The 25682-nt window shown below is 41.6% G+C and overlaps 1 protein-coding gene across 1 annotated transcript in view; it reads right to left on the reverse strand.

The window, feature by feature from the left end:
• Nucleotides 1–322: 322 nt before the first annotated feature.
• LOC311496692 (PC3-like endoprotease variant B) overlaps nucleotides 323–25682 on the reverse strand; it is a 77683-nt gene continuing 52323 nt past the window's right edge. Inside the window, exons 5-6 of the mRNA XM_084556642.1 lie at nucleotides 1230–1267; nucleotides 323–501 (exon numbers count right to left, since the gene is read on the reverse strand). Of these exons, the coding sequence (XP_084412768.1) occupies nucleotides 418–501; nucleotides 1230–1267 (122 nt within the window). The 3' untranslated portion in view covers nucleotides 323–417. The remainder of the gene's footprint in view (nucleotides 502–1229; nucleotides 1268–25682) is intronic.

Raw genomic sequence — 25682 nt, forward strand, 5'->3', positions numbered from 1 at the left:
GACCTGGGCACCACAATGATGCTAGGACAGATAATTATGCACAGCACATTGTGATCATACGACTGGCACAAAGAGAGAAAAACACCATGACAGTGGAAACTCAAAGGATGCAAAAGTTTAATTTTTAAAATTTGTCCACAATAATATACAAAGATTTGAGACAGACGTAGACAAAGTTCTCAGTATTATCAAGCGAACATTGATTATGCATCTATGAACTGACAGCTGTCACCTGTTGAAGCCAATGATGTTAGTTTTAAGTCTGTGAATTAGCTTGGATGCTTATCTAAGGCCTATATCTCACGTTACTGCCAATAATATACACATTTCTATCCATTTTTTACCTTTAAGCTCTTGTGCTTTTGGTCAGTTGACTCCAAAGAAAACATGAAAAGAACACGGAGAGGACAACAGCCATTACCTATTCTCCTCATCTCTGGTGGGCATGGGATCATGAGACACGCCATGCGACGCAAGGACGTCAAAACTGGCGAGGGCCTCCTTAAAAAGCCACACAGAAAACAAACGGAGAGGAGAGCGTAACTCTCAACACAAAACAGCGGAACGACATGACAGGAAATGAAGGAATCCCGTGAAAAACTCTTGATACTGGCACTTGAATTAGCCTGTCAACATATTTCTTCTGACTGACGGCAATCACTGTCACAGAGGAGTCGCCTCTGTCTGTGCCTGCGTGGTTTCTGTGCGTGTGTCTCGTAAAAGTGAGCGTGTTTGAATGACTTGTTTGCCAGTGTATATAGGCATAACAGGAGGAGGATGTCTTGGCAGCAAACTGTACAAGAGCAATTATGTATCTCTCTGCAGCCAGGCTTATCCATGCCAGACAATCTGCTCTGACAAAGTACAAGTTGGCCTGCGTGCTTCAAACTGCCTATAGGATTATAAATGACAAGGCAGGAGCAAACACTGCCACTTCACATATGCTTTATGGTTAGCCAGTGTAACACCAGCCTAACAGCTTCATCACTTTATGAAACTTTTATTGCCTCTGGTTTTAAGTAATAGAGAAGTGAGGCAGATTAAGAGAAAGTCAATACAAGGATTTCAGACTAATGAAAATCCCAAAATGTTTGTGTAAACAAACAGAACTTGGTCGCAGACTATATAACCTTGTGGAAAGACAACTAAATTAGAAAAGACGTCCCATAACTGTCTCTAAAAAAACATTCAAATTCATTGAAGTCAAACACATTTTAAAGTTTACTCACAAAGTTTTTCTTCAGGTCCTTGTTTGTGTGATCAATACCTGAAAAAGAAAAAAAAAAGTTGCATTGTGCTTTTGATGTGATTTTTCTACTAATAAAGCATCTGAGATTCCAACTTAACTGTTTACATGGATAATAAATAAAAAATATTTGATAAGATACGGGCGGCACAGTGGTGTGGTGGTTAGCACTGATGCCTCACAGCATCACCCTGCGACAGACTGCCGACCTGTCCAGGGCGTACCCCACCTCTCGCCCGATGACAGCTGGGATAGGCTCCAGCCCCCCCCGCGACCCTTCACAGGCCAAGCGACTACAGAAGATGAATGAATGAATTGATAAGATACACCGATCAGCCACAACATTACAACCACTGACAGGAGGAGTAAATAACATTGACCATCTTGTGACAATGCAATGTTCTGCTGGGAAACTGGACCTGGCATTCGTGTGGATTTTACTTAAACCAGACCAGGCACCCACACCCCATAGCAATGACACTCCTTGATGGCAGCAGCCATCACCAGCAGGATGCAGCCTGTTTTACATATTGAAATTACCACACTAACAAATCAGAGATCTGATCTGAACACCACCATAAACTTTCTATCAACATTAAGACATTTAACTAAGAAAAATGCAGTCCCTTCCTGCTGAAAGACAGTCAGAGGAGGCAGAAGCGATGCTTTTCCTTGTTTATGTTCAGACCACAGGTTCATGTGATGACTCATTTCTATGAGGCAGACTGACATCAACTGACTCATCTGCGAATTTAAAATCGTTTCTGTGCGCTCCATGTTGCTGACTTCTACAAATGGCAGCGTATATAATAAACAGTGGTGGGAACAGGATGCATTCCTGTGGAAGGGCAAATGCTGAATAGACGGAAGAGAATGTACTCTGGACCTCTGAGGTCAGCAAGTGAGGAAATCCACTTAGATATTGTCCTTCTGACTATATTAAAATGCAGATTAAAAGCTTGCATTCTGTCGCCACAAATGTAGGGAGAAAAAAAAAAAGAAAGAAAAAGGCATGAGCTTTGTAGCATCAAGGCGCTTTGGATAAACTATACGTGTGCAGAGGCATTTGATGTTCGCACCAAATACGTTTAAGAAATCAATTCCTCATCTTTATTTTTTTGTGCATTCAGTAATGCCTAAGTGCGCTTGTCGTTTTATTATGTTCCCTGGAGCCATGCGAGCAGTGCTGTTTCAAGTCATTTGAACTAACTGTGTGGTAGACAGGTTATTAAAATTTTGAATTTTGAGTGCCCAGCTAATTGGTGCAATTAATTTACCAGAGCGCAGTAGTGATGAAGACTATTTTTAAAAAATCAAGTTTTGTCTAGATTTGTTTTTTTTTTTTTCTCAATAAGACGTCGCACATGACTGATGGATGAGCGAGTGAACAAATGAGCACAGGATATCCAAATCCACCCAAATTCATTCTATTTATACTGCTCTTCCTTTCATTTTGTATTCTTTCCTCTCACACTACCTTTTCCCTGCATCTTTTCATCATCCCCTCTTTCCACATCAGTAGCCTTTCTTCGGCTTGCCCCCCCTCCCCCTGCTCCCCCCTCTCCTCACCCCATCCACCGCCACCTCCATCTCTGCTGCTGCATCAGGGCTCCTGTGGTCTCAGCGAGAGACAAACGAATGAGGGCCCCAGGAGGGCCGCGCCTACTCTGCCACACATCACTCACTCTGTCTCTCAATCACACACACACACACACACACACATACACACACGGGACCTGCCAGCCTTTGTCCCATGCAGGCAGCAATGCCTTGGGGTTGTCATGGCAACCTGCAGTCAGTTTCCCTGTTGAGGCCCGATTGTGTAGAGCTCAGGCGGGATGGAGTCCTGGGTGGGTGAAGCCTCATTGGATCCTGCCACACTGTGCCATGCTGGGCTTTGCCATGCCAGGTCAACCTGTATCCTGTACATACTGTAAACACCGATGCTTTAGCCTCTCCTCATCCCTACCTCAGACACACTTCGTCTCTTGTGATAAGGCTCCTGAAGTTTTTGCACCGTACGTGGGCAATTTCTTGGACCTGTGTCCTCTGCAGTGTCCCCAATCAAATGTGGCGAGTTCTATTTGTACTACTGGGAACGCTGCATTTTTTTACTGTTGGTCTGAAAAAACGTATTTATCTGAGTGCTGCTGTATCCAATATTTTCTTCATCTGCAAAAAAACAGCCAGTTAGAACTACTATACTATCTATCTACTACTATTTATCCCTAGAAACACAGCATTGCACAAACACAGAGGAAGCCTTAACTTTAACTGCTTTCAAATCTAAAATATTTACTGTCCTATTTGTGTCTTCACAGTATCTTCAAGACTGTCTTCAACATTTTGCACCGGCTGGCTTATGCAAATAAACATGCCAATAATCCATATGACTGATAACGTAAAACTTGAACCTTTTTAATATTTTAAGATTTAAACATAAAACTGTTCCTGCATCACGTGAAATGAACTGCTTGTCTTACGAGGTAGAAGCAGCCGAAATATAAGAAAGACGTTTTTGTGTGCATTCATGCATGTTCCTGCGCTTCTGTCTGTTTTTTGTCAGACCCTCACACGAAGACGATCAGGTTGCAAAACCATTTAAGAGTTGACGCTGTCAAGTTTGCGGTGGACACATCTTTGGGAATTAATGTCAGGAGGGAACAGCTCAGGAGGGAGCAAAGTAACAACTGATGGAGAGAGGAGGAAGAAGTTTTACACCTAAATCCTCTTTAGACTTGTGTGTTGTGTGACACCCAAGGCAACGCAATTCAATTTTATGTTCATGTATGCTCAGCGGTAACTACCTGTAAAACGTAAAAAATACCAGACACATGAAAACATCAAAATTACCAAAATCATGACTAGACTGAAAAACAAAAGTACATTTTCGGGTTAGTAGCAACATTTTAAAAATAGATTTCATAACTTTCTGGTAATGCAAGACCTTAAGGGTCTCCTGTGCTTTGGTTAGAAACCTTAAAACCTGATGTTTTAAATTATTTAATTTGACTGATCTAGGTATAATTCGAAGACAAAATCCTGACTTGTGGTGCATTTTGTCTTTATACATATCTTTCTAATTTTCTGCAACCAGAAGTCCCCTTAAGGCTGCTTGGGTCTATTGACCACTTGCCTCTGGTTGCCCTGAGGCATTAGGTAGAAAAAAAAAATATTAAAACTAATTTTTATTCTCTGACATTTACATAACAAAGTGTGTTTTAATATAGTTCTTTCATTTTAAAAATTGTAATCCTCTATACTAAAGGACTCTATATAAATATTTTCTTTGCAAATCTGGCTTCATTACAACATGCAAAGTGGACCAAGTATGGAGCCTTGTGGCACTCCACAAGTCATGCGGCTGTGCTTATAGTAGAATAGAGATAATAATTTCTGCTTTGGTAATGGACCTTGCACCTGGACAACACTGTACCCAAGGGCCTGTTTCAGTCCCGATTGAAATTTGTTGAAAGAGGTAATTAATTTGATAAAATTGTTGACAATTCTTAAGTATTCTTCCTATTTTGGGAGAATTAGATGCAGGCTTGTGTTTTTCTACATATACGACATTTCTGTGTGTATATGTGCAAGCATAACTCTGCACAGGAAACTGAGGTGTATTTGGATCTGGCTCCAGACATGCACAGCATGAGCTTATGTGTCACAAGGGTCAATTTCATCGTCAGAACACAGCACTCCCAAGTATTTTCAAGGATGATCCAAGTGGAAAAACGCATTCAGCCAGGTGCATTCACTCCGGTAGCACCATACTGCCATAAATACAGCCATAAACACACTCCAACACAGTCCAAGGTCTTCTGAGTGCAGAAGTAAAAAGCCACGTCCCACAGTTAGATGGAACACTGTAGGTGGTGGAGCCAATGCAAAACCTTCCATGAATACAAATGCTTTGAACCTGGCTGACCCAGTCGAGATTGTGATTGTGTGAGTGTGTGCGTGTGCTCGTTTTCTGCTCTGCATGTGTGTCAGCATTCAGCGGCAGCAGCTGTACTCTATCTCCTTGCTCCGGCAGCATTCACGTCGGTCCTCAGGGTCAAACACACACACAAATCAGACATCGAGATGTGTCGGAGGCCATTTTGAGCCAAAGGAGAGTCGTGCCTGAGCCGCTGCAAAGGAAATGAGCCGACATCACTTCAGAGGAGGCCCCCTCCACACCTGACATCCCTCCCTTAGCCCCTTTGACTGACTCTTAGTGGTTAGCTCTCCTCTGTAGGAGTTACTGTACAAAAAAACAGCAGAAGTCAACAGGCTGCCAAAGAGACTGGAGGGAGAGGTTACAGATACACGAGGAGGAGGTAAGACATAAAACACAGATATCAATATTTCTGTAATGAAGCGGCACACGGCTGTTAATTTTCATATGCAAGTGTGAAAAAGAAAAGGTGTGTATATGTGCGTGAGAGCTGCAGAGAGACAGGGATGTGTATCACCACCCACCAAGGGTGCGACTTCCTGGCCCTACACCTCCGTCTCATTAATCAGCTCGGTATTTAAGGAGGGCTGGAGTGGACACTTGCCTGTAATTAGCCGGCTTTGTCAAGGGTTTGTGTGTGCGTGCATATGTGGGGATTTCAAAAGTGAATGGCTAAGAGAGACATCTTGGGGAGAAGACAGAGTTTGATGAGTGAGGCAAGATGGGGAGTTAGATACAAGGATGAGAAGAGTGGGAGTGTGGGTGATGGAAAGCCTAAAGCAAGCTGGCACTGGAAGAAAAGGAGGAGAGGGCAGGAGTGTAGATGAAGTGAAGGCAAGCTGGAAGAAGAGCGGGAAAGAAGGAAAAGGACTGTTGGGAGGATCGGGAGAGGTGAGAAGAAAGATGAGAAATAAAAAAAGGAAGATGAGAGGAAAAAGACGCAGGGAGAGACAGGGACAGAGCAAAGGGGATGTGGGGATGGAGGGTTGACTTCTAAAGTGGAACATTAGTATTCAAGCGGCACCTATTCGCCCCCTCCCACACGCACACCATCGCCTCACCCCGCCGCCCTGTCTGCCCAGCAGCCTGCTCTCCTCCTGCGGTGGACCCAGACACAGAGCTTTAAGTTCAAGTCGGGAACGCTTCCTTCAATGGAGATCTCCACTTTAGAGAAATTTCTTTGTTTTTTCCATGGCGCGGTGGATTCAGTGTGTTCACACTCGTTCCATTATTGTTGTCACTCCTGAAATTCATACGCAAAAATTTCCTGCGAGTTTAACATTTTCTGTCAGGCGGTGGGGATGCACGACTTGTAATTTCTTGTTATTTGAAAGAAGTGCGAATCTGACCAGTGGCTCACGCCTACATGCTACTGATAGTGATCCAGCAGCGAAGACATACAGTAGAGAGGAGACATAGCACGAAAGGGAAGCAAGGAGAAGAAGACGTTTAATGCTCTATGCAAAGAAAATATATAAAGATATGCATTTAAAAGATTTGGAATCGAGCTGCTCATCACTAGTTCCACATTACTGACCAAAACAACAATGTTTTCTCAGTACCTATCTAGCCATGCTGATTGTTTATGTTTCATTTGTCCACATTTCAGTATGTCACATCTATCTCTACAGTCACGCTTTTCTAAAACCTACAGGCATTAATATAGACTGTTTTCACAGGAGGCACTTTTTGCTAAAGAAATTGATCCAAAATCTGGGGACCCATTAGCAAAATTCTCTGAGAAATCTCAGACATCCACCTCTCAAAATCAGAACAAATAAAATTACACCTATCCACCTTGTAGATACCAGTTAGCTAATTCATCCCTGTCTCATCCATCCACCTGATTCCTTGTATGACAGTAAGTTTGATGTTAGTCTACAGTTTTGTTATTACCAAGAAAACTCCCGGAAACAGCGACGACTGAAACGGGCCCCTCTCTAAATAATTCCCCTTTAGTCCTCTTAGAGTTACTAATTCCAATTAACAAGACACATCTTTAGAAATGCCACACTATATTGCATATTTGCATGTCTAGCAAATGTAACTCAAACAGGAAATCGACTAGGTTTTTATACATTTGTTGCAAAGTGGAGATTTTACAAAACCAGGACGATGCACTGTATGTGCAGCACAACTAAAATAATCTAATCTAGTTTGTGATAACTGTGCAACGTGTGTCTCCCACTGTGTTATCTTAACAAGATTTATCAGGTTTTGATACGTGAGGCATTAATTGATTGCAGATTTTACTATTTTTCATGGGATTAGTTTGTTTGTTAAAATATTAAGAATATCAGCAGTCTACGTCGACAGTCAGCGAGCATTTGTGGCTCTAGTTTTTGAGGCGTGTCCCGCACCGTTGCCACCAGTCTGACCCGACGTCGACTTTTGGCAGTGGAATGAGTAAGTCAGAGAGATCTATCTGGATAACCGTTGAGCTTAGTGAACCGCTGCAAGAGAAGAGAGACGAATGATGACATTCAAAGAAAGATAGCTCTTCATTTCTCATCTTCATCTCATCTGAGCATTCAAATACACAAATATTTTAACTACAACATGATCTTCTAGATAATATAAAACGTAGACCAACTGATCAGGATGATTCAAGCGAGGGCAGCTCTCTACCAGAGGTTTAGCTCGTCCTAGCTTCCTAGTCTCACAGCTAGTAGTTGCTATTACAGTTTTCCCTTTTCAGTGACAAATACAGATTTTTTTCTTTTATCCAGTGACAAATCACATGTGTCAGCTGGACTTTGGGTATATTGTTTGAGGTGTGTTCAAGTGCAACTTTTTGTTCCAAACACAGTCGGCCTTCATTGCCAGTAGTTCTCTGATCTCAGTTTGGTGCGTCTGTACCTCAACAGAGGTGAAAGTAAAGGCTTGTGATTAATATTTAATCTGTAATTTATCAACTCTTTCCTTTTTAAATGTGCAAAAGATAAATGCACTGAATCCCTTTGAGAAGTATAATCCTCTCCTGCTTCTGCTTGTATCTATTCAAGGTATAAAATCTTGAAAAATGAAGGCACTGGCAACAATACAGGGAGCCGGTCCCGGAACTTAAGGGCATTGCTGCAGTGATATATAGCTGGCATTATTCAGCATGTCTAATAAGTTGTTTATTCTTCATAAAGTGGAGGATCCTCAGGGGAAAAGGTGATTTTCTCTCATATTTGACATATCCACTGGTAATCCCATTCGTCTCCATGAGCATCACTCAACAAACATCACAGTCACAGAACGCAGAGTGCCATTCCGCGATCTAATAAATCCCTCATAGCTTCCTGCTGCACTGTCTGCGTATATGACTTCCTTATGAAAGCGCTTACCAACTCCTCGCCTGGTCTCCTCCACTGCTTTGCTCTCATTTGACTAATTATATTCACCGGGAACGGTGTTGACAAATTCATTTTGAAATCCATTAGTCCCGTGGCGTTGTTTAAACAATGTGCACGTTAATGTCCATTGCTTTAATACCCCTGATTCACATTCTAATAGCCGTCTGATAAATCAGGTTATCTGCGACACCTTCTACACACCGTGAAGAGCGGAAATTAGAGAATTATTAACTATCCACGGTGTTCTGTCGTGTCCGGGTGTGTTAAGAAGAAGAGGAGAGGAGATGACAGAGCAGGAGGCGGGAGAGGGAGAGAGAGGGAGAGAGGGAGAGAGGGAGAGAGAGGGAGAGAGAGGGAGAGAGAGAGAGAGAGAGAGCAAAACAAAAGACAACAATGGTGTGAGAGCAGAGACGTTGGCGAGATAGATGAGTTAAAAGAGACCAGAGGGAAAAACAGAAAGAGATAATAAGGAACATGAAGAGCAGCGGGAGGGTTGGCAAATCTAAATGAGACTAAGATATTAAAGAGGAGGACTAAGGTCACAGTGTAACGCATATAGGAGGGTGGGGGGATTTTTATTTAACTTTCTTTAACCCCTTGGTCACTTTCCTCCCCCTCTTATGAAAACAATATGAACGATATTGCACAACCCAGATACAAAAGCATTGCAGGTCAAGTTCTCCATCAGCTGGGCTCAGACTAATTAATGGATTTTTTACATTGGTGTTACATGTGGTTAAAGTTGTTGAGAATAGTGGAAGTTGAAGACAAATAAATTTAGAACAAATATGAAATGCACTGTTGTTCCTTTACCCTCACTCCTTCATACGAATGCAGGTGCTTTAAATCAGTGTTGAATGTTCAGATTGCATCACACGATATACTGTCTGCGTTTTGGCATTAAAGGGGAACTACCGTTTTTTACAACCTGGACCTTATTTCTGGCATAAAATACGATCGTTTACTCACCCATATAACTTTGGTGTCATTTGGAGTCGTTCGGACGATATTTAGATCCACGTATACAGTAGTGGGAGTGTCTGGGGCACCGCAACGCAGCCTCTACGTCGGAGTTACCTGTTATCATCATCTGCGGTCTGTAGATTGACCTACTAACTTCTAATATTTTTCTGATTCTGAGGTTGTGGACGATGAATTTTTTTTATGATGGACGTCCTTACCGTTTTGAGCCAGAGTATACGGATGAGGAGCTCGTTGAAAGGAGGATGCGGAGGCAAAGAGAGGAACAGTTGGCCAAAGAACAACAAACTGCTGCACGTCTGCGAATAGATAACAGGTAACTCTGGACTCAACGGGGAATAGCACTAGCGTATAACAAAATATTGGTGAAATGAACGAGTTTCACGGCAGATAATGTGTTATTTAGAGGCTGCGTTGCGGTGCCCCAGTCACTCCCACTATATGGATACATGCGGATCTAAATATTTTCCGAATGACTCTAAATGACAAGTTATCTGGGTGAATAGAATCCAGACACCATATATACATTGTTGCCCATAAAGTTGGAATTCTCATGAAATGATTTTGCCAATGTGATTCATATGACTGGGGAATAAAACTGACTCATGAGTTAAGATCTGTACGGTTACCTGTTTCCATTTAAATTAAGAGGAGATCATGTGATTTACATTACAATGGGCGCTTCTGCAATATTAAGAAACTATGAACATCTTTATTTAACACAATTTTCTCTTGTAACGCACCGACATGAAAAAGAATTCAAAACAGTTATCAGGCTTTGGCGAGACAATTAAATTCTATCAAGAAAGGCTGATTTGAGTGTCAGATCAGCTCCAAAACACAGTAGGAAGTTACATAATACCAGATTTTTTTAACTTACACTGACAAGATGGTGTTTCTTTGCATTCTGGAAAAGGTTCAGCCACGTTAAACTTTGTTTTACTGGAGACTTTTGCACTGGCGACCCACAGCTTCAACACAATGGTGTCATTAAAATTAATAAGGTTTTTGTTTTCTGTTTACTCATAGCTGTCTGACGGAACACTTTCATTTGCAAATTGTAGTATCCACTGGTATATAAACACAAGGATCCACTTCAGGATCCTTGATTTTAAGGATTCTTGTTAGTCAACAGTCAATCATTATTTCAAAAGCATTAAACAATTTGGTTAATTAACTTACCTCTAAATGATAGCTATAACTTCTATTGTTAACCTTTAAAACATTTATTCAAACACTTTCTCATAACATATTTGGACGTGAAATTTGTAAATTCAAACTATAACTTGATAGTGATCACTTTTAAAATGAGTCTCTGAGGTTTTAATAACTTTGCAAAGTGGATTTGATAAAATGCTACCGTGGTGTTGCCTCTCTCGACTCCTTTCAGACTGGATCAACCTCCTAATCTAAACTATCTCCAAATCTACCACTTCACCTGACCTTTGACCCCATCTCCAGAAAAACATTGCCTACTTCTCCCCCTCTTCCTACTAACCCACCTTCCTTCTCCTCCGCCTCTCATTGCCTGCTGAAGACCCAGCGAAAGTCTGCTGGTGTCAGTATCCCTGCCTGTGGTGCCTGGTGGAGTGTGTGGATTAGACACATAGGTCTGATTAGCTGTTTGTTTACCTACCACCATCACCACCACTATCACGACCACAGGGCTTCAAGGGCAGCGCCGGTTGATCAACTCCCGCACGGAAAACAGCTAACAGACACACTGCGTTGAGCACTACTGGTGAGAGTGCCTGTGATGTGTGCGCCATCCTGCCCCTGTTGAGTCGCCCACCATGGCACAGGGCTCTTAATTAAGAGGAGTGTGCGTGTGCATGTGTGTGTTCTGGGGGCGGAGCAGCTGGCAGGAGGCACTGGGGCCAGAGAACATCTGCAGGAGGCCGCAACACAACACCTCTGCGAACACACACCTATAAGAGACACACAAACTGGCACCTGCACACCCATTCACTGGCAGACGAAGCACACATAGCTGCACACACTATAGCCACTTGGCAACTCGCGGAAACGGAGATAAACACTTGCAGGCGCACGCGCACGCCCGTTCAACACTGCCAACGCCACCGCCGCTATACCAGTGGGACTGTAACCATAGCAACCCGGGACTGGTCATGTCACCCTGGTTTAGTGAGATGGGTGACAGAGAGAGAGGGAAAGAGAGAGAGAGAGAGTGAGAGATAGGCAGGCGATTAAAAAAAAAAAAGAGCAAAAGACAAAGACAGACAGCGAGGGGCATTAAATACCCTCCACAATGCTCGGCGAGAAACAAAAGGGTAAAGAAACAAAGAGAGAGAAAGAGAGAGAGAACGAGAATCCAAAGGCGTCTCATCCACTGATCAGCTCTGAATATGACGAGGTCAGCAGCTTAGATGACTTCAGACGCACCACAGGGTCCTCGGAAGTCAGTCTCCTTTTTCAGTAAGTCAAGAGGAGCTGTGCGGTCATGTAACACACAAACACACACACACACACACACATGATCACGTTGATGGAAAGTGGAAAGGTGGAGAGGAGAGAAGGGATTTTGTCCTTGGTATGGGGCAAAGGCTACAGCTGAGGGTAAAGGATTAAAGGATCATATCAGCCTTAGTGACTTTTCTTTATCTCCTGCTGTTATCTGTGTCAAACCTTAAAGGAAACGTGCTTTATGTTGTGACCTCCGTGACTATATCTTGTCTTTACATCTATACGTTTTCATGACAAACCTTGCAACCTAGGGTAAAAGAAAACTCCTAGGTGAGGTTTAAAGGGTAGTCCTCAGTCTTGTGACGTTGCAAGATGATGTATAAGAGGCATGTGCAGGAAAAATTGTACTGCTCCTCAAATAAATCGCTTCCCATCGTTTGACATTTGACTGGCACTCTTTTAATTACGCTCTTGGGTTCTGCAGTGCTCTTCCGTGATTGGCTAATGGCGCCAGACTACAGAATTTGCACCATCAACCGCTTATCTCACTGGGGCCACCTCCTACTGTTTGCGTAACAAATGGAAATCCACTAGATTGCCATAGCCACACTCACTTCTTATCAGAGTCTGGTAAGACAGCTCTGCGATTTCACTGTGAGGCGCATTTCAACCAGTACAGAGACAAAACTAACTCTGCAGACAATTGGGTAGTCGTACAACCAATCAGAGCCATTCTGTTGTAAACAAAATCACCTCAGCGTCTCAGATGACGTGTTTGTCGCTTGTATTATTCTGTTCATCACTGCATAAAGCCCGTCCAAACAATTTGATTAATCCGCCAGATCTTTGCCAGAGCATAATCAGATCCCAATGTAGAGCAACTTTCCTCGGCAAAAAAAATTTGGGGATGAGATTGGGCGGGCTTCCATGCTAGCAATCCAATATTATTTATTTATTTTTTCATTTTTGTTAAACTGCATCTAGTATCTAATCTATGTGCCAATTTTATAGCAGTCCAAGAACCAGTGTGAACAGTGCTTCAAAGGTTTGGTGACCTACCCACTCTCCAGCCAGTTAGATTGGGAAGAAATTAGAATTTTCTTTCACATAAATGGATTTTTTTGTTTTTTTGGAAATCTATTCAGTCACATTTTTCTCAGCTTTAAATGAGAAGTTCAGTAGACTTCTCATACCTTTCTCTTAGCAGGCAGAAGACATTAGTTTACGTTCGCATATAGACTGGAAAGCAAGGCAAAAAGAGGTTGCCAAGCTGTTCTAAGTTCAAAAAGATGCACAAATGAAATGTCATGGTGACATACGAACTTGTACATGTCTGTGATGGTTTGGTGTGAAAGAAGCATAAGAGCTGCAGGCAAAGACTACACTAATACAATCCTCTTTTTGTGTATAGGGGAATAAAGACTTAAATAAGACGCAGTCCCCCATCTGCCACCCTCAAAGTATCTATTAATACATTCAATTCCTGTGCAGCGTTTCAGACATACCCAAGTTTACCATCCCCTGCATCTATACATCTCAATACAGACAGAAAAAAATAGAAAAATGTTTGCACTTTCGCCTGGTGGAGAAATAAATGTTAACATGAGCAACTGCTGTGAGTTTCCCTGAATGTTGATGTGAGACAGGGCACACCAATCATCTAGCCCGTGGCCTCATTTGTTCACAGTAATTGCACCAGGGTATCACTATTTATGGTATAATGATGTCTAAAGATGGGAAACAAAGCACCTTTAAATCATCCTCTGCTTGTGTTCTGTATATGGACATTCCATCACTACGTTACATAACAGAGGTAATTGGCTTATCAGCTGCCCAAGCTAATTTGTCAGAAGAAAAACAAAATGAATAATAATAAAATCAAAGCGATACCAACAACATTTGGAGGTTTAGGGTGAGTAGCTTTTAGTTCAAGTGCTCACAAGAAGTCAACGGCCCGTACTGAAGAGTGGTTGAAGCTTTTCCCTGGCTTCTACAGGAAAAAAAGGTCAATAGCACCGATATGATCCCTTCAGTCTCTAACGGTCTGTACATGAATTGGGAACTGATGCGTAACAAGAAAGACGTGGACACACACAAACACACAGAGACATACAGTACGTGCATCATTGCTTCTAGCTGTCATGGCTTGGACCTTTCTTTATGTGTGTGAGAAAGCCGTAGTGTTACATGAGATTTATGCATATTCACTGATCAATAACTGTGCTCCTTGGGTGGTTCTATACAGTATTGATCCGCAGCTAGATCCTAGAGTATATGTGCTTGACTCTTGACCCTTGAACCCAATAGAAATATAATACGCCTCCATGGAAAACAGGGTGACTCCCATTCTGTGCTGACTGGGTGAGCAGATATTGAACTGGAAAACTACTCCAGTATGAACCGATATGATCCAGTCCCTGTTTAGTGTTTATAAGCTATAAACACACTTTGCTTGTTGGAGATTGAAAAGGACATAATATTATAAATTATCATAATAATGCAACCCAACAGCAGATTTGGGGAGTGTGAGTGATTCTCTTCAAGGAAAATGTGACTTTCAGGTTTGTTTCAGGGTTAGGATAAAGTCAGGTTAATTTTACGCAAAGATTAGATGGTGTTCGGATGATTATGAACCAATTGCATCACCAGTAGAAACCATATCCAATAACTGGATTGAAAGTCAGCTAGAATTAACACTTCATGCTTGTGTGCATTCAGCACCCTGTCAAGTTTCACATTACCTCTACTGTATGTCTGTTCAGGCTTACGTTGTTCTGGAAATATCAGTTTTATGGGAAAGGAAAGGATGGGTCCACAGACAACCAAACCACAATGCACTGCAGAGAAATTAGCAAAGCAAAAGCACACTGCTAAGAAAAGAAAAACTCAATTTAAGTTACTTACTGGGTCAGATTCTACATTTATGGACTCGGGAATGTAGGACAACAATTGCAACAAAGCTCTGGTTTCCTCCCCCATAAACTCAGCATCTTAGCCTAATGGATACAGCAAGTTTAATAAAAATTGCTGTGCCAAAAAAACAAACCAAACATGATTTCTCAAAAACAAAAGTTGAAATAGTGAATAAGCATACACTTGGCGTAAATGCACATAAAAGTGCATCAAACCATCAAAGAATCTGTGTTTCAATGCTAAGAAATTTTATCATCAAGACAGTTGGGGAGAGCAGAGAAAGCATTAAAGTGATTTATAAAGTAATGTGGTGATTGTGCGAGCAAATGGCCCCAAATTTTCTATTTCCCTAAATCTTCTATCTAATATTGTGTAGGTCTCCCTTTTGCTGCCAAAACTCAAGTTCAGACTCATCAGACAATGGACATGGGCCTTCTGAAGGTGTCCTGTGGTGTCTGTCAACAGAATGTTGTTAGTGGGGGCCTTTGGGTCCTATGGGTTGAGGGGAGGGGCTTCTGTGGAGCATCCCACAGAAAATTGATCAGTTTGGGATCTAGGGAATTTGGAGGCCAGGTCAACACCTTGTGCTGTTTTTCCATGTTTTTTTAGTTGGTCTTAATCAATTTTTGTGTGTGTGTCTGTGTCAGGCTGCATCCTGCTGGGGATGGCTGCTGCCATCAAGGAGTGTCATTGCTATGGGGTGGGGTACTTGGTCTGTAACATCCACATGAATGCCAGGTCCAAAAGTTTCCCAGCAGAACATTGTATTGTCACAAGATGGTCAATGTTATTTACTTCACCTGTCTGTGGTTTTAATGTTGTGGCTGATCGGTGTATATATGATAGCCTCTATAGAAACCCCACAAGGAGAGCTGCTGTAGAAGAAGAGGGTGGAAAAGTTGAATGTGACCGCTCTCTATTAACTGTGCAGGGCTACTCTGATGTACATAGTTTTCTGATTGTTGACGTGCTTTGGCACAAGGCAGAAAACAGTGTTTGTTTGTTCAGAGTTCCCACAGACCTATGAGTTAATTGTTGACAAGAGTCAGTGAGCATGTAGCTGGCTTTAACTGTTCACTCTGGGGGGGGACACACATTATGAACAATACAACCAACGTTCCATTTTGTACAGATTTCCCATAGAAGAAAATCTGTTTTTGTTGCCGCAACCAAACCGGCACAGTTAGATGGAGGAAATAAACACAGTGTGATTAATTCAGGGACACTTACACAGATGATCATAATAAGGACATAATTTGTGTGTGCACATGCGTGTTTGTGTGTGTGAGGAATGCGGTAATCAAAGTGTGCTCTGGTTCCAGCCAAATTTAGCATTAATGATGGACTGAAATCAGCTCTAGCTGTAGGATCAAATACTCCGTCTGCTAAATAATGTAGTGTACGGGGCCAGTGACAGTCCCATATGGACCAGAGAGGGAGTTGTTAGAAGCCTAATGTATAGCAGGTACTGTAAGTATGTCAGCAACTACTGTTAAATACTCTGGGGCTGGAGGAAGGATCACTGACATATCTATACAGCATGCATGTATATGTGTGTGTGTGTGTGTGTGTGTGTGTGTGCGTGTGCATGTGTGTGCAGAGGTTGTACGTGTGTAATGGTGCACATGGAGACGCTTGTGTGTTGTGTTTGTGATTATGTCGGCAATGTGTGTCACTCATCAATAATGTACAGCGCTTGGTTCGCCCCTCTTCAAAGCTAGTGACGCTCTTGTGTTCCACATAATTAACTCTCTCACAAACACACGCACACACACACACACACACAGACACACAGAGCTAAATACAGCTGAGGAAAGAGTCGACAAGTACACACATATGGATGAGTTCCACTTCTAAAATGTCCACAGGAAATTCAAACAAAAACCTCTAACATCTTTTTCTTTAAAATGTAGAATAATCATTATTTATAAGCTAAAATTAAGCTTAATGCAAGAAATTTATAAAAAAATAAACTGTTATAAAAACAGTGAAGCTGCTTCACTTCAAACAAATGTTATTTTCAGATATATGCTCATAGCTCAGATTTGGTGGGTAACTCATTCATTAGTAGTTTTCTCACTCACTCACTGTTTTAGCTATACACCTTTCATTTTAAGGCATAAGTCTATGAGAGTCTACAGTATATTTTCCTTATTACAACCAAATTTCATGACAAGATCAAAGCTGTTTCTTCCTGCTTCCTTTTTTTTAGCCTCTGTTTTATATATGTAGGTGCTCAGTAGGAACGAGTGGAACTGTGGCCCAGGACCACAGACGGTTATTATTGTTGTTTTTTTTCCATGTCATTTTTTTTTCATATACACTGATCAGCCGCAACATTAAAACCACTAGTGGGATAAGTGAATAGCATTGACCAGCCTCCAAATTCACTAGATCCCAAACTGATCAAGTATCTGTAGGATGCACTGGAACAAGCCTGATGCCCAAAAGAAGGTGGTCGTCAGCCTAAGTTCAATCAAGAGGGCTATCTTTATCTTCACTCATTCACAGCTCCCTTCCCTCTGGCTTCTTCTGATCATCTGACTTTGGGTGTTCCCAGCTTGGCCGTTCAGGTTTCACCACAATCTCAATCAGCCAATCATGTCACTGCCGTCAAACTTTAAGGCTGTCCTCCTCTGCTGCTGTCAGCTGACGGTTCAGTTTGAAATTGCCACAAACATTCACCTCCAGTCCTTACATGCATGGACTAGGTTGAGCTCATCAGTGTCCACTCCTCATTCAGATCCAAGGGCTTTTTCTTCTACTCATGATCACCAGCAGTGTCTAGTTCGTAAGTACGGCCTCACCATCTCAAATACCATGGGCGTCACAGTTGTGTCTTATCCCCAAAGACTTTCTCATTTCTTCTATTTTGCACAATATTAAATCAACTCTCCCTTCAGATCGAGGTGTATATGTAAAAATGTACAGTTTACACCAATCAGCCACAACATTAAAACCAATGACAGTTGAATAACAATGATGATTGTTACAATGAAATGTTCTGCCGGGAATTCCTTGGTTCTGGTGTTGATGGCACTCAGGCCCTGTTCAGACCTCGCACTGACATCTTCTGATCACAACTGGCCAGCTTTGAGATCCTGTGGTCACACCTGGCATTAAAATACATCTCCACATGTGTTCCCAGCCAGCTCTTCGGATCAGATCTCAGTTTTGTGCTCTGTATGCAAATTAACACCGGCATCATTTCATAATAAGTTATTATTTATTTACCTTGCTCTGCCTTGACAAGAGTTAATTTAGAGACCTGTACAATGTGCAGATTGTAACTCGAACCCTGGAGACAGAAAAATCTCTGGTAATAAATGTAAATAAAGACCAGTGATTATTGAAAAAATACATAATGGCTTTTCATGTCATCACATCAGTAACAAACCACACGCGGATTAACGATGGAATAACTAACTGTCTTCTCATGTTAAATAATTTCCTTCGTTTACTCTAATCAATGGGCAATTGTTTTTAATGTAGTGGCGGAGCGGTGTATGCACTAATGTGTTTAAGTGATTTTGTGGCAAGCTGAATTAAAATAAAAAATGCGACTCATTGTGTACAAACACGAGTTTATCCGTAATCCCTCCTGTTGTTGTCATGTTACAGAGAGGAACACGATTCTGATGTAATGCAGCTTACACATGAAAGCAATAAATGCAGGCATATTAAAATAAAGACAAAAAGGTTTCAGATTTATTTAGCTGTAGCCGTCACACCGAAGAATCAATTTTTCATGGGATATCAAAAAACACAAACTAACATATACCTTCAAGAAAGCTATAATCTGCGACTTTCTTTGAATAAACCTCTTAAATGTATGTTATCTGGTTGACTGCGACAAGTCATTCACAGTCCACAGAACACACAACAACAAGGTGTGACGCCATTATCTCTGCTCTAGCTGCTCTAATTCAAACACTTTCTAAAAAAAATCTATTTCAGGTTTTTTTCTAATGGGGAACCCTTGATAAAGACTGGCTGACAGATAGAAAAGTTAATCACCATGATCATTTTTCAGGAAAAATAAATGGCTCATAAAGAAATAATCAAGCAAGAAAAGCAATGATGGCCGTAACGATAATGATTTTTTTTTTTGTGTGTCTCATTGGATGTTCCTCTATTGTGCTTTTATTGAAATGGATTAAAATAGTCAGAATTTCAGGGCTGCATGGCTCTATTTTCTGACAACTGTGCGCTTTGAAATCGTGCCTCAGCGAGGAGATGTGTAAAATACACACAGACAGACACGGAGGAACACATCTGCACACGCATACACATATACATAAGAAGTGAGCGGTGTTGATGCCAGCTTGGAGTGATGGTAATATCACAGACTGGAGGAGCTGCTAATGAACAGTGCGAATGGGAAGAAAGGCTCCAGCTCAATCCACTAATTGCCTTAAAAGCTTTTCGTACAATTTACCCTGTCAACAGAGATGGTTGTAGTGGTGTGTGTGCGTGTGTGTCTGTAGGTGTGTGTGTGTGGGGTAAGAAAAGGAGATAATTCTGAGAAAACATATTGTAAAAAATGCACAATGGTTTTACACCTACGCAGACCCAATCAGCCACACAGTCTCACACATACACCGAGAAGTCTTAGTTAGTTGAAGCCAGTAGCATTTAAAACTACAGCCAGACATTTCACACACTCCAAAAGAGCCATAAAAACAGAGGACACACACATACACTGATCACTAATCGCTCATTCTGACACACACATCCATATATACACACACATACACACTGTATACGGCCATATCTTTTACACACACACACAGCAACACACTCACACACTGCTGGCTCTGTGCAGCACACACCACAGCCCTCATTAAAGTAAAAAGCCTGCTGAGTGTTTTAAGCAGCATTAAGGCAACAGCAGAGTCATAAATACAGGCAGCTCTCCTCTCATGCTCTCCAGCACAGCTCCCTGGCCTATTGTTCATAACACACAGCTCAAGGACCGGAGTGACACACTGTACAGTGCCGTGCAGGCACACAGACTTCTCTGTAGCAAGGACTTAAATAAAAACAGTCAAACACTTTCGACGCACACACAGTGCTAAAAAGAACAACAGTAGAAATGTGGAAGAAAAGAATTCAGAAGACTCCACGTGTGATTATTAAATCATGAAATGATGTGCACGTGCAAACACTGGAACATATTCATTTGACAGTAAGGCGCAGAGTCAAGGGAAGCTCAGCAAAACTTAACCGAGAAACTGAACCTTCTTGCTTCAAACAGACACAGTTACAGCTCAACTCAAATACATATAGTATGTTTTGTCAAGGGTACATTTAACATTAAACTATTTGGTTCAGGGAGAGATCACAGATTGGGAAAAATGGAATATAGTAGCATTTTTGCTAGGTTAGGCTGGTCTCTTCATATCCACATGGGGAGGGGTCATCTTCCCCTAAGCCCGCCATATTACGCCGCCATGTACACTAGGCCAGAATGGACAAACCAAACACTGGCTCAAGAGAAGGCCTTTTGCATTTTCACTTAAAGGTAGGTTCTCCTACATGTTTGCAATGGAAAAAGTGATTGAGTGGAATTCAGTTGATAGTAATTCACAACCTCACCACTAGATGGCTTCAAACCCTACAAACAGGTCCTTTAAAATTAAACAAAATTGACTGCTGGTATAGAAGACAGGATGCAATCTCATTTGTCAAAGCAAACCCATTTACTTCTTCCTGTCTGTCCTACAACATAGACAAAGGATTTACAAGAGCAAAGTCAATACACTTCATTTGATTCACTGGGATCAGGAGGCAAATTCATGCAGCTAGTGAATATAGTTAAATGATTTCCCAATTAAGATTTTAAGCAAAAATGCTTAGTACTAACGGGTTTAAGCTTCATGTGATTTTTTTGCTTTACACTACTATGTTTGAGAGCATGATTAGACACATACACATGTGCTTCTAACTTTCCAGTGACAAAATGCATTCCTTACACTAACCCTAATCATCTCAGGTAAGTCCTGAACCCTAGCCCCTATCCTAACCATAACCTCATTGTGATCTTTACCCTTAGGGCCAGAAAAATGGAGCCACAATGTTAGTATTCTGCAAGAGTTTGCCCCCACAACTTAAAATAATAACAGGCACATGCATGCATGCACACAAAGACGCATACACACCTATACAACAAATCTATTCTTTATGTGCATCTGAGTTTTTTTTTGTGTGCATGCACAGCATACTTGTGCAGCCATAGCCATCATTTGTCTTCTAGTTTGTACGTGTCTGTAGACGTTATTTGTGTGTGTATGTGTGTGAACATGGGCTAAAGATTAATTTACAAAGCTGCTGACAATGGTTTTCACGAGACAGTGCTGATGTTGGTGGTGAAGGGTGGAGGGGCAGCGGTTTGACATGTCACCCAGTTCTTGTCATCAGACAGGAAGCTGTGCACACACCCCCGAATAAAAAAAAAGGAAAACAACCAATCCAATTGCTGTCACGCATGGTTGCCCAGCAGATATCCAACACATGTCCCATATCAGCAGCCGTGTCGAGCATACCTAATATCCATGGATGGGGGTTGATTGGATGAGGGTATTTGCAGCAATGAATAGTGAGACAGTGGCAGGCCACAACTATTGAAGAGGCCATGGGGGGTTTGTAAGATTCAGGGCTGTCATGGGGTGTCTCCAGAGGTCAGATGGGTCCTAGGTCAATTTATCACAGTCGATAGATGGATGGAAAGAAAGATGAATGATTAGGTAGGCAGATACACCCAAAGGGTTGACGATGAAGGACTGATGGTGATGAATAGAGCTGGAGCGGATGGGGGAGTGTGGAGAGGATCAAATATGTTTATGTAAGGAAAATGTTGCATGTGTAAGCCCGAGTGGGCTACAATTTCCATGCACATCCTCAAAAGATGGGATGTGTGTGTGTGCATCTCCGGAGGTGTGGATGTCCAGTAGAAGTGTGTGTCTCTGGTGTATAGGGGCCTCCAGACCTCAGACTCCTCCCTTGAGTCTGCTGTCTGTCATTACAGACAGCATTGAGAGGCAGAGCTGGCCCTGGGTCAACACCAAAGCCAATACCTGAAGACAGGCAGCACAGACATGTGCATACACAAGCACTGAAATCACACACACATGCACACAGCCAGCAAGCCAATAACTGCAGCCCATTATTGAGCTGGCCAGGTCCAAGTTCTGACACGAGCCACAATTAACCCTTGAATCCTCAGTGGGCTGCTGGATGTTCATTCAGAGCAGCTAACGAGGCTAAATGTGAGAGCATTGGCTTCGGTAATGAGACAGGATAACTGTGCTGTGTTCCAGCCTGAGCAGGTCAGCTCTCACTGGCCCCGAGGATAATATCCTTCTTCCAGACTTATGTCAGACCAGCTTTGCCTTGAATTACTGTACCTAGTTTTATTTCTGGACCAGCAGCAGCTGACTGTCATTGGACCAAGTAACCAAACTCCTCTTATCTGTGTCTCACACACAAATATGGGTGGCAGCCTAGACTTTTGGAGATGCCAAGTAAAGGCTGCTTTAGTCTTCAAACAAGTGCAGTTCACAATGCAGAAGTCCTTTCCAAACGTATAAAGAGTGATGATATTTGATATGATACAATATTTCTAACATGGTAGAATCTCAGCATAGAGATTTGCCAAAATGGGAATAGTTTTAAGTCCACTGCAAATGCAAATTTTGGTTTAGTTTGCATCCAGTCAATCCACAGTTACTCACATTTGCCATCGGATGTGGCAGAGCTCCAGGTCCATAATGCCCACCGAGCTCAGCATCATGCCACTTCAGCTCGTGTGTTGAGTCCAATGCACAAATCATTGTCTTCATTTTAGGTACCAGCCTGTGACTCTGATCCATCGATATACTCGATATATATACATGATCATTTTTAGTGAGCAGAATTAAATAATTAATACTGTTGTTATACATACATATTGCATATACAAATGTGTTTGCTTGTAAAGGTTGCAAGGTTTAAGGTCAAATTCTTTTAAGGGATATTTTAACCATGACAGACTAAGAACACAATGTAGCTGCATCCAATGGACACCTGGGATTAAGCTTCTTCCTCCATCTGTCCTACATTTGCATGTAGGTGCCTCGGGAGGGGTGGGTATCAGGTTTAGAATTAGCCTACAAGAGCTGTTGGTTCTGCTTCATATTTGCTCTTTTTTCACTTTGAATTATTGTTGGGAATGAACTTTATTTTGACATGAAACAGTAAGCACTGACGTGACTAATCACAATTATTAAGGCTCTGTACCCAAACAGAAAAGGATCGGCATTAGTACATAGTTAACCTCCAATTTCATGTCAGAATGTCTGCTCTGAGAAAGTCTATATCAGGGAAAGTAGGTCAGATCTAAAACAGACAAGTTTCAGTGTGTTTTTGGGAGTAACAGCAGTTTGCCTTGTCTAAAGCCGGCCTAAATCTCACAAGATCAGTTTTAGTCTGAAAACCGCCCAGTGAGAGTCAACAGATCCAATCAGCATGCTGAGGATAAAAAGAAAGCGACTGGCATCTTTTTCAAAAGGAAAAAAAAAAGACTGTAAGTGAATGAACCATGACATGTAACTGTAAGGTCAGATCCAAAGTGTTAGTTAGCTGTTAGCTACTAGTTGTGTATGACTTCTGGTGACTTCTACAGCATTCAGTAGGAAACAAACCATCTAACGCTTTGGTGTTTCTGATGGCACAATATAACATAAAAGAGAAAAAGGTGATTTGAAAACATTGTGACAACAGATAGGAGGAACTACAAAGCCTTCCTTTTCCTTTTTGGTTCTATTCCTCTCTTCTCCCCATCATTTCTTCCAGCAGGGCCGTTATCAGGCGCAAGTGTGCGGTGAGCGGAAAGGAGAACGCAGAGAAAATAATTACCCTCTGCCTCAACCAGCTGGTTTGTTCATAAACACGCAATTATGATTTCATGGCAGTCCATTATATACAAGCCACTCCAGGGCAGAAAGCTCTGCCAAGGCGCGATCACTGAAAACATCTTAAACACTCTGCAAAGGCTGAGCTACTGAATGCAATTTTCTGATTTCCTTGGCAGCTCCTCAATAAGAAATCAATTAAGTATTTCAGAAATATGAGGAGAAGTCCTGCAAAGGTAATGTGTTTGGCCTGCAAGAGCTCTATCAACATGGCCTCTACACGCACAAGGCAGCAAACCAGACTGGTTGGTCATATTCTCTCAGTTGATTAGGGAGTTAAACTGTCATCAGATATGATATTTCAACACGAATCACTGGATGTTAACTGAATGTGGGCGACCTACGCTTTCTAACACATCATAATATTAAAGTGACTGGCTGCAAACTGGTGTTATATTACAAGATGACATCAAACAGACAGAAGCTACAAACTAAATGCAACTGATATACTGTACATAGAAGGTGCCTAAATATTTTAAAAAGCTGACATTGATGCAGTATTTATATTTATCTGGTAAGTTAAGACTACTAAATGTTACTGTTTTCATACTTAATGAACTGATCAGTCGGTGCAATGTAATATATGCAATATAAAAATAAATGGAGTCGTTTTTATGGCTAAGAGGACGTGGTTAATGTAGAAGTTGTGTAGTGCAGTGTTCTCTTAAAGTCTGGGCATCTGACATCTGCTGCCTGACCTAGTCCATAGACCATATTCCAAAACTTACTCCTATAAATTACTTTTATATTTTACAAAACTGTGCTCCCATAGCAAACACACATTTGTTGCTATGGGAATATAGTTGCTGGGAAGTGTATGGGGTGGATGGTGGTCGTACAAGGCCAGGAGAAAAAATGCGGTGTTCATATGGTGGCTTAGTTGCGCATTTAGGTTTAGGCAATAATGGCTATATGTTTTCTGTATTAAACTAGAACATGATCTTAACCAAATGTAATAATTTAGTTGTCACTACAAGCAGACATTGTATTGCAACATCATGCGAAAAAAAAAAGAAAAAAAATGACGGAAAAGCCGTTCTAAAATTGTAAAAGTGTTCCTTAATTTAGGCATTTCCTGATAGAGTTGGAAAGTTTTCCACCCTTTTTCTCAGAGCTTGTTGAAGAGAAAGAAAAAGTCAAAAAAACACCACATTTATTCACACACTATTTTACACCGTAAGACCACATTTGTCTCCGTTTTATACTTATTTAAGTCTTCCTCTATAGTAATTATCAAGTTTCAGATTTTAAATCCTGTTAACACATCTCAACAATGAAAAAAAAAATGATCCAGTCGTGCTGCACCACTGACATCTCTGACAGCTGAACTAAAATTTAATTATCACGTAGAGAAAAGATTTTAGGTGAATGACTGATTTCTGGATAGATAAATAGAAGATTTATATTTCCTGATAAATCTCAGGTGAGCTATGAAAGCGGCTACTCTGACTCAAGTCATTGTCCAAGTATTGATTTTCATGTCATGTCTTACCAGAATTCAGCCATCTGAAATGTACTACCTCTTTTTAAAACCTTTCATGGATATAAGCTTGTCTAGTTATTCACAAACCCAGCTGGTGTGCTGTGGCAGAGACCAGTTGAACTGTAAAACTAGTGTACAGCTGAGCAAAATGAGTCAAAGTCAACTAAATTTAGGTCAAGATGAGTTTCCACCCACTAGCGGCCTCCATCAGTGACAGATTTCTTGTGATCTCCTCTTTCTTTCGAGTGGTACACAGATCTGTGGCAGGCTGTCTGTTGAGTTTAAGTCCAATCTATATCCACTGCAAACTGGCTACGGGAACAGAGATCTCTGAGGAAAGAAATTGAATGGTGTGTCAACACTGCCTTGGGTTATCCCTTGTTGCTGTAAAACATTTTCTGAT

The sequence above is a fragment of the Chelon labrosus genome (assembly GCF_963514085.1).
Source record: "Chelon labrosus genome assembly, chromosome: 12".
Classification (NCBI taxonomy): domain Eukaryota; kingdom Metazoa; phylum Chordata; class Actinopteri; order Mugiliformes; family Mugilidae; genus Chelon; species Chelon labrosus.